Source organism: Thyridium curvatum (assembly GCF_004353045.1).
Source record: "Thyridium curvatum strain D216 chromosome Unknown NODE_97_length_144783_cov_81.221394, whole genome shotgun sequence".
NCBI classification, from domain to species: Eukaryota; Fungi; Ascomycota; class Sordariomycetes; order Thyridiales; family Thyridiaceae; genus Thyridium; species Thyridium curvatum.
The window spans coordinates 127066-139134 of NW_022156852.1; the positions used below are offsets into that span (position 1 = coordinate 127066).

Below are 12069 nucleotides of genomic sequence, written 5' to 3' on the forward strand. Positions count from 1 at the left end.
GGTTTGATTCCAAACCGCCCCCCAATCCAACCGAGGCGCATCTCGTCTGCTCAGTGGACAGCGATGGCCGTGTGATTCATGCATGTGCGTCCATGCATGCATACCGATTCAGCACCGTTCATAACAGCACACGCCATCCATATCTTCGTCACATCCCTACCAATTGGGGAGATCGACCGAGAGAGAGCCCAGCTTGACGGCTCTGTGATGAGGGAGCTGGGCTAGCCAGCGGACAGGGATCTCTATTTGCTGGGCTCAGAGCTCCCCCGGTTATTTTTTTCGCCTTCGACACGGGCAGCGGGGGCCCGCTGTCAGACACGGTACCCCTGAGCAGCCCTGACCCTTGCGTGCGTCTGTTGGTGTGCATCCTTGGATGGCCAGGTACCACGCAACCCCTGCGGTAGCGACCAAGCTAGCGAGATGGAATGCTTGGAGCATGAAGATGCCCTCCCTGCGCGTCGTCCCAATCGTGCCAGTCAGCGCCGTGGCGGCGACAATGGGACCATCCCTACCAACGGGTCCCTGGCAGAGTTTGATGACATGTCTTCAGGCGTGGGCACAGCAAGGGTATCAGCGCGCCTCTTCGACTCCTCGCTATTCTCTTTTGAGGAGCCCTGGGCCTGCTCGATACCCAGAGATCCGTGTATGAGCCGAGAGAGCACAAGTGCAAGCATCAGCTCCAGATCCAATACCAGCTCCAACTCCAGCCGCAGCCACCCGGCCTGTCTCCCTTTCTTTCTCAATAATCCGACGATCTTGTCCCCAGATCGACTCGACTTGTTCTCTTGCTACTACGAGGACGAAGATACCAGGACCGAAGATTCCGACACACTATCTTTCTGCGAGCTTGACAAAGACGCCGGCACTAATACCATTCTCCTATATCCCTATCCCAAGCGACCTTGCAACACCTCTACGTCCTGGCCCTCTGCCAACGGGACTTTTTTCCTTCCGGCCTCATCGGCCTCGAGCATCGCATCGGATTATCGAGAGCTATCGAAACTTGAAGACATCAGCAACCATAGTTCGCCGAGCTGGCCAGCGCAAAGCACAATGCCGTCCAAGACGCTAGCCGAGAGCCTCGATCAGAGCGACGTTTTCGTCAGCAACACGTATACCGCCGGCCACGTCGCAGCCAACGTGAGCAACAGCAGCAACCACTGGCGGCCCAAGTCGGCGCGCAGTGCTCGGAGTAGTGGCAGGTCACCCAGCCCGTTGATATTCGGTCGGCTCGCAGGACGTGGGAAACTGCAGAAAGCGGGCGCCACGACGTCGCTGTCGACCGAAAGCTGCGCCCCTACCGACGCCAACACTGATAGCATGGTGACGGACGACCAGAGCAGCTTCGAGAACAACAAGAGGCGGTCGCAGTCTGGTGCCTCACCGGCGCCGACGCTGACCAGGGAGGAGTTCGAGGCGCTGCCTGTGGCCATCCAGAGGAAGGTACGTGACATCCGTTCGTCACTTCTCAAAGCATATTTTTTTTTAGCGTCCATCGTCATTTCTTTTTCTTTGCGCCCACCTATGGCATTGCCCCGAATTTCTTGCTGCGTTTCTTCCCATCGGCTCTCCCCCACGCGTTTGTTCCCTTCGTCATTTTCATTTGACATCTACGGCCTCTGGGTTCTATTGCTCAACAAAAGGTCCCCACGGTTCTACCGCAATGATTGGTGAAGCCTGACTAGTGGAGGGCAGCCAGGCGTTCAACGGCTGCAGCCAATGAGGGTTTGCAATGAACCGTTTACAGGCACAGGCACACGCAGCATCCACATCACAAGAGTTCCCGCACGGCAGCATCCACTCACACAGGTCTGGACCGTGCCGCTGAGAAACGCCACGGGCAAGCGTCCGCTCTGAGACATGCCAGAGCCTCGGGGACTGGGCTAACTTCAGCCCATCACCCGGACTGGGCTCCGCATGCGTCCGCACAGACGCAGTCTCTCTTGCTGGGGATAAACGAGCTACAGGCCCTACTCATGCATCTAGTGATGCAGGCGACAGGTCAGGGTGCAAGCCACTATCACCAGTGCCCAAGAGCGACGTAATCACCAAATCATCTGAATGGAATTCTAAACCGAGTTTTAATCCTCATATCTGGGTCTTGATCGTCTGCCTGCCCTCATGGCACATTCATGGGCTCATGCGAGGGAAGTTTTCCCATCGCTTCGAGCTTTTGCTTGCGAGGCAAGGCATGACGATAGACTAGTGCTTTGACCGCTGTCAATCTGGCGGGAGTTGCGCGATCATCCTGCTCAAGGAGCATTATCCTCTGCATCATGAGGCAGTTGCACGGCCCTTTGACCTACCTAAGCTTAATTGCTTGCCCGTGCAACTGGCAAAGTCGATCGCCACTGGCCAGTCGCGCGTCCATAATGTCTTATTCATCCAAGATATCCTCTTGACTGAGCTCCGGCATGAGCTCAAAAGGCCGTGGATGACTTGGATGAATGTTTTTTTTTCCTTGCTCACGCTGTCGCTGGGAGATCTGCGATTCGCTTCTGCTGCTGGCGTTGAAAAAAACGCAAGCCCCTGCATATGTTCTCGCATATCACCAACCCTTGTGATCTCAGACCATACCCCATTTTCTCACTGCTGCTGTTGCTGCTTTAGCGGTGAGCTAAGACCCCATACTTTCCTACGCTTGCGCACCTCTGGCGACCTGCACGCCGTTGATTGGCACACCTTAGCGGTTTCGGCCGAGTGGGCTCTTCGTTCTTCTCTTTCCTACCTGGTGATGGCGGCTTCTGTAGGCTCTCCGCCATGATCCGTCACTATGGCCTTGGCTGGAGGAGCTTTGCCAGGCATAGTCAAGTGCAGCCCAGGCCTTTGGCACTGCGTTCTGCAGGTCCCACGCCCATCTGCGAGTGCTGGGTTCCTGATTAGCCCAAAGGAGCTCCAGTGGCCGCTTTGGCGTTTAGGGTGGAATCCCTTATTCGTGGTTCCTGCATGCTCTTTCACATTCATTCAGTCAAGCCCCCACCTAAAGGACCGCAGAAAGAGAGAGCATGACTTTACTGAAAAGGAAGCATCCATCTTCTGTTCCCATCCCCCTCATCCTCGCATGCATGCTCGCTTCTTGATGACCTTCCTCCTGTCTCTCTCTGCCTTGGCGCCTGTTTCTTGTTTCTTCTCGACTGTCCTTCCAGGCCGGATCATGGCATCCTAACAGCGTTTGCCCTTTTAGTACTTCTCCACGCTTGAACGCCTTCGGTTTGCTCAGAGCTCTGGCATGGTGGAGGGTATATATCACCACTACGACGACATCTCTCACCAGAACGTGAAGCGCCGCAGGCCTCGCCAAGACAGGAGCTCTTCGGAATACTTGGCCGGCCGGATCAGGAGACGATCTTTGCGTGGGCCCCGGTCGCCCGTCGCCGATGCTCAGTGGCACTCAAACTTGTCAGATAAGAGCAGAAAGCGGCAGTTCACTCGCGAAGAGCAAGTCCTGCTGGCGAAAAACCTTCGTGCCAGTGTCATCCTGGATGCTGCTGACGAGGCTATTTATAAGATTGGTCGACGAGCTTGCAAGACCTCAGCCACAGACCTTCACCTCCAAGCCCCGGCCCTGTCCACCCAACCCAGCATGGAATCTATGAAGAGCGGCAAGCAGCATGCCGAGAAGTCCAACCGGGAGAGCTCGGTCCCCGACTCATTTTATGACAGCTTCCGTTGGCTTGATGAGGAAGATGACTTGGACCTGCGTCTGTTCCTCGACGATTATCATGCCAACCTCAGGCAAGATCTGCCAGAGCCTACTCAAGAGATGCGGCCATCCTTCCGCCGCCATCTTTCCATCTCCAAGATCCCCTTTGGACGCGCTTCGGTATCATCTAGTCGACCGGCAACAAAAGACGCGAGCGCTCCTGCCTCCCCTGCCGTCAACTCGGCATCACCCGTGGCCGGTGTGCACGGGCGACGCAGGTCCCGAGCCCTATCACTAATCTCACCCAAGCACGCCCCGTCGGCGTCTCTCTCCTCGATCGATCCTTACGCTGCACATTACCAGGACCCCGAGGCACGGCTCAAGTTGCGCGTCTATCTCGCCTCGCCGCAGAAGTTTGACGAGGCTATCGAGTTTGGCTTCCCCTCGACCGAGGCAATCTCCCCCGCGCCTCAGGTCAAGGATGGCATGAGGTCGCCTGGAAACTACAGATCTCGGCACAAGTCCGTGGGCTCGGAGCACATGCGGACCTTTCTGGCCGACGAAGATGAGGATGACAGGATCGATGACGATGAGGCATCTGCGCCAGATCCCGAATCCCCCAAGACGCCGCAGCAGGCGGACAAGCCTACCATTCGCCCCGTCCCGCAACCCATCGACACTGTGTTCACGCACAAGCCTTCGGAGAGCTACGCTCAGGCACCAGCAAACTCGCGAGAGATGACCCTGCGCATGACTCTGACCCGCCCTGACTTGCGTGCAGATGAAGACCAGATCTATGGGTGGCAACAGCAGCTTCAGGCGCGCCGCCGATCACAGACCTCTCCGTTCCAGGAGGATGGTCCACCGCCGCCTGCTTCCTATATCGGCGAAGAACGGTCCAAGGAGAGCATAGAGAGGATGCTGGCTGGCATCGACCACTGGGGACCCGAGCCTTCCGACCGAGGCGTCATGAAGCGCTTCTGGAATCGCGTTCGCCGGTCTTAGAGACGTCTCAACAGCCGTTCTATGGTTACGGACACAAGCCGCAAGGCTAATGGCGGTCATTAGTACGGACACCTTGACTGCTCAACTAGCGAGTAGTCAGTGTATTCTGAGATTACGAGTTTTCCTTTCAGCATATTTTCAAACGACGATGCATTATCTAATTGTCACGCACATTCCTTTGCTTTTCTTTCCTCTTCGTTCAATCTGTCATCTCTCTCTTTCATACTCACTACAAGCGCAAGCGAGGGAGTTCAGGTATTGGGTCTTGTTGGGCTTGAACGTTTTATCATCATACAATACAGCACGGAAAAGATTGTTTTTGGGAAGGCCCGATTGTGGCCCTTCTGCATGGAGTTTAGGTTCTAGTTTGAAGTTGAGCCACTGTTGTCTATTGAAACGATTAGGTACCCAGACCATCTCTCTAGACGTTGTTTTGATAGTGATGGGCTGAGACGCTCAGAAAGTAGTTTGGCTCATTGAAAATCGAAAGAAAGCGCATGATTAGGTTTGGATGTACAAGGTCATGTTGTATCAGTGTGTGATCAGAGTAGTGCTTGCTGGATCATCTAGACAGGCGAGACTTGAATGTCTGAGACCACAGATCGGGCCAGCTTGAGCTTGACTAGTTTTGAGGAGATGTTTCGGGGCTTAATCCGCCAAAGTGCTGTTTCTGTGCTGTGACGATCAATAGCCCGTGAGCCATCGAACGACAACCGGATACGGCAGTTGAAGCGACTGGTTACCAGCCGGGTTCCTCAACCCGGGGAGGCCTGAACTCTGATCCTGCGCCTGCGTGGGGGCAGTCTGAGCCCTTCATCCAAGAATATCACACAAACGGAGCCTGCATTGAAACCTGGTTGCGATTGTCTTCGACCGTAACCCTATCTATGTCTCTTCTATGTTTTTCTCGGAACCCAGGTTTTTAAGCGAGAGTCATGCAGGAGGGGTCTGGAACACATGAATTAGCTTCTCTGTCTTTTTGCTATCGCCGTCTGATATGTGTGTGTGATGGTCTACTAATGCACTTGGTGGACGTCACAGCTTATCACACGCACTACGTACACACACGTACGAGCGTCCGAGCGGCGACCCGGCGGAGCTCATACAAGTCGGAGTAAAGACGTAGACGTGCAAGGATGATCAGGACAAAAGCAGCCTTCAAAACCCCCCCAGCTAACAAGGCCCCAGAAGTCGAAATGCGCCAGTAAGGGGAATATATAGCGAGAGGGTATTATAATACTCCGTGATCCATCGTCTTAAAATGCCCTCCTCCTCCCCCCCCCCCCGGCAAGCGCCCTCGGCATAGTTATTCGGACAAATTCGCGGTCTTCTGCTTGGACAGCTTGTGCTAAGCGAGTGCCGGCAAACGGGGGTTTTCCATAATCCTGTTCTTTTTCTTCCCAAGGAGAGATGCTTTCATGCCTATTAACAGCAGCCGTCCCAAGAAAAAAACCATTGCGTCCATTCTCGAGGCGACTTGAAGGGAGAGACCTTCCTGAAGGAATGGTCCCCCTGTGTGCAAGAATACCGCATACGTGCACGTGAAACACCCACCACCACCCCCCTGCCCTCGTCGCTAAAATGTGAACAGGAAGAGGGAAAAAAGGGAGATTTCCACCCTGGTCTGGCTGGGCTTATTACGAAGTAGAGAGGCTTTGCGTACAATATGCCATAAGTCGGGCGAGATATAGCACAAGGGGACAAAAAGACCAGGCTTGGGAGCCGAGATGGCGCACGCACGCACACACCCGACCCCTTGGCTCTCTCAGCTTATGAGGGCCAGGGTTCCTGCGTACTTGTACAAGTAGTTACTGACTAACCCACAGCATCATGTCTAGGTCGCAAACCTGGGCAAGGGGCAGCAAGCAAGGCGGAGGTCATAGCTCGCGGTAGCTCCCCGGCCGGGTCTAGAGACCAGCTGGCTGTATTGTAACTCTTGATCCCTCCAACGAGCTGTCTTCTTGCCTTGGACCACAAGTCAAGACTTGGGGCAAACTATTTGATTGGAGAGGGCCATGACGTTGGTCACGACATACAAACCCCAAGTTGCAGTCTCAAAGAAGGTGTGAGCATCAAAGAAAAAGCCAGCACCTTCTCTCCTAGACAGCTTGACACACCTTGCACCCAAGTGATAGCCTCTTCGAACTAGATTCTATTGCCCTATCGTAAATCTACTCCCATGTTCCATCAAGCTTCCCTTCCTATCTTCACACAATATATACAAACACGCTCACTCTGTCGCGTGTTAAGACTCAATCTTCCCCCGCCAGGCTGCAGCCGAATCTGTGTGACAAAGTAACGGAGAAAAAAATGCTCTCATATGTCGAAAGTTGTATCTCCATCTCTCTCTCTCTCTGACTCCCACTCTAACCTTTTCGCCCCTTCCCTTCCCTTCCCTTCCCTTCCCTCCCCTCCCCCATAATCTCTCACACCTCCTCGTCGCTCTCATCGCCCAGCAGCTCGCCCTCGTCGTCGTCCGCGACCGCAGCATAGTCCCCTCTCCCCCTGGCGAAGCTGTCCCGGGTCGTGAACCTCCTGGACCCGCCCCACCCGCCGCCGCCGCCGCCGCCGCTCCCGCCAAGCCGGCTGAAGCGGCCCCTGCCACCGCCGCCGCCGAGCAGGCCCTGCACCGCCGACGTGCCCGCGCGCCAGACGGCCGAGGCCACGAGCGGCACGGCGCCCACGACGGCGACCACGGCCGACAGCGCGATGACGGGGTACTTGATCCACGGCGCGTCGCTGTCGAGCCCGGCCCCGCCGCCGAAGCCGCCGCCGGCGCCGCCCTCGCCCAGCCGGATGGCGCCAAACTTGCCGTGCCAGTTGCGGTAGACCCACCAGCCCGCCGCCGCCGCGATGCCCACGGGGATCACGACGGCGAAGAAGATGGCCACGCCCGAGGGCCCGCGGTGGACGCGCCTGAACTCGTCCTCCATGCCGACGCAGGGCTGCGGCTCCGACTGCTTGTCGAACTCCTGCCCGCCGGTGCACGTGGTCAGCGGGATGCGGCGGTAGCCCGACGGCGCGTAGTAGGTCTCCACGCCGGGGTTCTCCTTGCACCACTGCTCGCGAGACTTGGGCTCCAGGCCCTTCACGAGCGAACAGGCGCCGTGGTTGTCGAGCTCGAAATTGTAGTCACTATGGGACCAGTCAGTAGTGGTTCCTGAGGATGGTTGAAACGAAATTACAACTTACCATTCGAAGTCACGCCGGGTACAGCTGCAGTTCTGCACATTGTACGAGTGCTCGATTTTGAAACCGTTGTAGCAGTCACGGTCCGTCTTCTTGCGCCGGTACTGCGAGACGTGGCCGAAGAGGCAGTCATTCTCCATCATCGGGTGCTTGGGAGACCATGTATAGTAGTCTGAATCGCCTTCCAACGAGCACGCCCGTCCAGTGAGACCGGTAAAGTCGACGTTGATGGATATCAGCTCGGAGCCTTTCTTGCCCCAGATGATGAAGTTCCTGGAGGCGCCCGACCGAAGAGTGGTGACATCGGCGATCTCCACATCATCTTCAGTGAATTGGTAGTCCTGCCAGGTCTGACCCTCGTCGGCAGTGTACGAAACAGTCTTGGTCTTGGTGTGGCGCTGGGCCAGAACAATGATCGATCCTTGGTCGCCGAACTGCCAGGTCCAAGCACCCTTTTTGACGTTCTTCCAGGTGATGCCAGCATCCGTAGTCATGAAGGTGTCAGCGTCCTTGATGTCACCGAGACTGTCGCCCACGTTGCCAATGCCAAACATCAGGCCGACAGCACCTGCAGATGAGTATGTCTTCCGGTGATCTTCACGCTCAGTGTAGCCGTGAATGTGGAGCGCACACTTTTCATCGCCGTTGCCACTGCAAGGATAGTTCTTGCCCTCGACATCCTGTCCTGGGGGTGCCAGGAAGCTCCACTCAGCGCCGTCATTGTGGCTGATCTTGCTCTGCAACTTCTTCTTGTTGTCCTTGCTATCGCGATTCGCGACAATATTGACGAGGCTCACGCCCTCGAGACCAAGCATCTTCTCATAGTCCACATAATAATTGTTGTTGCAGTTGACGCCAGGAACACTCATGACGTATGAAGTACCGTTGGAGTTGCTCTTGATGATTGTGCCATACCGGAAGTCCTCCTTGGTCTCCGTCACCACGAACAGATTAACAGCATGGGTCGAACTATCGAGAACCGTGTAGGCGTGTTGCTGGCCGACGTTGAAGTTGTACGGGAAGTGGGCCGCAGCGTAGTGCTCTCCGTCGATGCTGGCATGTGCCTGAAGAGTCTTCTTTTCCTGATCTTCCGTCGCGACGACAATGAACTCAGCCATGGTCGCAAAGTCTTTGACGTTCTTTTGGCGGACTTCCTTGGTATCGAACCAGTCGTCACTGGAGACGAGCTGGAGGGGGTTGTCCTTGGAGTTGTTCTCGCGCTCCCTGCCAAGACAGAGGACTTGTTTCTGGTTGCGGTACTTGTAGGCGAGCGAGCCTGTGAATTCGCACTTTTCCACATAACGGGCCATAGTCTTCCAGTTGTCTCCACGGTCGGTCGAGACAGATGCAACCAGATAGCATTCGCCCGTGTCCTCGCACTTCTTGCCAAACCAGATCAGCCAGTCTTGCTTGTCAGGGTGGAAAGCGAGCGGCGCTTTCTGCTCCTCAAGGGCCGGCTTGTATGGGGCTTTGAAGTCGTGGAAAGTCCGTCCTCTGTCGGAAGTGTAGTAGACCATGCCGCTTCGAGTGACAAAATACACCATCTCCTTGAAGTGCTGGTGCGGCATGATGGCCCAGATCTCTTCATCCTTGAAGACCTCGGCCTCTTTCCAATTCTTGCCTTGGTCATTCGTGATGTAGATGGGCCCGCCCTTGTTTTTGGATCGATCAAGAGGTCGCACGATGACGGTCTCGTCGTTATTGAACTCGCCGCTCTCCAAATAGTGCTTCTCAAAGTCCGTCCATTCGCCCTTGAAGGGGTAGTTCTTGTGGGAAATCTTGCCGCTCGGCTTCTCCGTTGGCGGCTGTGCGGAGTCGGAGCATTTTCTCTCGACAGGATCGTCCTTCTGTGCTCCCTGGCTGCGTTTGCAAGTGTTGCCGGGAATAAGACGCCATCCCGAAGAGCCCTTGAAAGTGTCGTCGGGCTTGGCATCCTTGCACGCGTCATCAGGGACAATGACGGGACCAACGGGTTTGCATTCGCCATCCTCTCTCCTGAAGTTGTAGTCACACTCAAAGTCCTTGTCCGTGCACTCGCAGTCGGTACTCTCAGCCAGTGCCTCGTTGAACTCGTGCTTTACGAAGCACTCGGCATCCTTCTTGCGACGGTGATACTTTTGGGTATGGCCCATCAAGCATGTCGGCTCACCCTTGTCATCGACGCGAGCAAACCAGTCTTCCATGTCGCTCTCCTTGCAGGTGTCCTCGTGCAACCCCTCGAAATCAATGGCGACGATCTCCCATTTATCTTTGCTCTGGCCGATCAAGAGGAATTTGAGACTGGTAGAGTCTTGGGTGGTAGTGAGAATGTAAGGCCGAACCTTGAGCCCATCCGGGAGCTCGGCAGTCTTCCAGTCCTTGCCATGGTTGAGGGAGTAGGTGATCTCGCCAATACCTTCACCCTTAGTCCCAGTATCCTTGACAGCAAGCAAGATCGATCCTTGATCTCCAAACTCATACTTGTGTGGACCCTTGGGGCCCTCAATCCAGGTAACGCCAGCGTTGTCCGATATGTAGAGATTTCCATCTTCATAGGACTTGAGGTATTCGCCTGTGTTGCCAATGCCCATCACCAAGCCAGGTGCTGGGCTAGAGAAGACACGTCCAACATTGCTCAGATCAGTGACCGAATGCAGATGTACCCTCTCTTTCCCGACCATGACATCCTCGAAAGTCCGACCATCATCGAACGTGATCTCGGTGATAATCTTCTTCTTGGCATGCCTGTCCGTAGCAACCTCATCGCCATTCTTGACTTTGTTCACCAGGAAGATGCCCTGAATGCCGTTGATCTTCTCAAAGTCGACGTGTCCGTGACTGTTACGGTTGGTAAAGTCGATGTTCTTGGTGAAGTAGGTACCGTTGGAGTTGCTCGTGAACATAACCCCCATAGGGTTGGACGGACGGGTATTCATCACATCGATCTGAATGCTGTAGTTGGTGCTCTCGAGAACCGTGTAGGCTTCTTGGTCAACCCGGTGATCGGCAGGGAAGATGGCCCGGTGCCAATTGAGGGTGTCATCTGTTACGAAGAGTGCCATCTCGTCGGTGTTGGGCGATGACGTCGCGACCAGAAGGAACTTCTTGACGACAGCCAGGTTGACAACACCTTGTACCGGCCTGTTCATGTCGAGATTGGGCTCGAATTCCTTGACATCGCCGCCAGCTTTCTCCGCGTTGAAATAGTTGTCCGAGATGAGCAGGCGCTGGTCGTGCTTGAAGGGCGAGAGCGAATCCCTCACGACGCAGAGGATGCGCTTCGCGTCCAGCTCGTCCTTGCCGGTGGTGAATATGGCCGACGACCTTGCCCACCAGCAGCCCACGGTGTTGTCGCGAAGAAGCTTGGCATCCGTCTTGAAGCCGTCGGTGGTGTACATGGTGACGTCGTCGCAGAAGATGCCCTTGCACCGCATGCCATTGAACAGCATGCGGTCCGGGTCTCCGGCATGGAAGCCCAGAGGCTCTGGCTGGAAGATGTTGACCTCGGCGTCGGTGGAGAAGCTCTGCCAGGTCTTGCCCTTGTCTTCCGTCCTCCAGTGGGAGGTGGCGTCGGTCATGACATAGGCCCGGCTGCGGTCGTATTCGTGCATAACCAGCCGCGCGGCCACGCCCTGGGCGATGTCACCAACTCGATTCCAGCTGACGCCGGCGTCGTCGGTGCGGTAGATGTTGCCTTCGGAGACATCGTGAAACAGGATGACGTCGGAGTCCTCGAAGTAGCTCAGACTGGTGGGGATGTGCTTGAAGTCGTTGACGTGGAAGGCCGGGCCGTCTTTCTTCGCGTGCAGGGGCGATGCCCAAAGGGAGGCAAGCAAGGCGAGGGCCTTGAAAGCTGCCGGCGCCCTCATGATTGGCGACTGCGGGAGGGTGTCATCAAGAGAGGGTGGGAGTACTCGAGAAGAGAAGAAGAATTAATGGGAACCGGGCGAGGCGGAATGCTGCTGCTCGAGATAAGAGCTGCTTGTACTCGGGGAAACAAGTGCTGCTAGTGAATGGAAACAGGGGGAAGAGAGAAAAACGACGGATAAAGGAGAGAAACAGATAGTCTATCCTTCCACAGGTCAGCTGGTTTGCGGAGGGTGAAGGGTGGTGATGCGTAAGGTGTCGCAAGCGCATGCCCTCGACGTCCCGGGACGACAGCTGAAATGTGGCTAATCCTGGTCGTTGTAACTCCCCTGCAACGCCACTCAACACGTCGACTGGTCATCCCGCGGGTACATCCCATTACCCAC

The 12069-nt window shown here is 55.7% G+C and overlaps 2 protein-coding genes across 2 annotated transcripts; one reads left to right on the forward strand and one right to left on the reverse strand.

The window, feature by feature from the left end:
• Positions 1–420: 420 nt before the first annotated feature.
• Positions 421–4648, forward strand: E0L32_011089 (uncharacterized protein; the record flags this gene model as incomplete). Its single annotated transcript, XM_031133780.1, has 2 exons — positions 421–1443; positions 3185–4648. 2 exons carry the CDS (start codon positions 421–423, stop codon positions 4646–4648), a joined length of 2487 nt encoding a protein of 828 aa, XP_030988732.1.
• A 2426-nt stretch (positions 4649–7074) lies between these two features.
• On the reverse strand, positions 7075–11685 carry E0L32_011090 (uncharacterized protein; the record flags this gene model as incomplete). The annotated part of the gene is made up of 2 exons (XM_031133781.1): positions 7075–7783; positions 7841–11685. 2 exons carry the CDS (start codon positions 11683–11685, stop codon positions 7075–7077), a joined length of 4554 nt encoding a protein of 1517 aa, XP_030988733.1.
• Between the last annotated feature and the right edge of the window lie 384 nt (positions 11686–12069).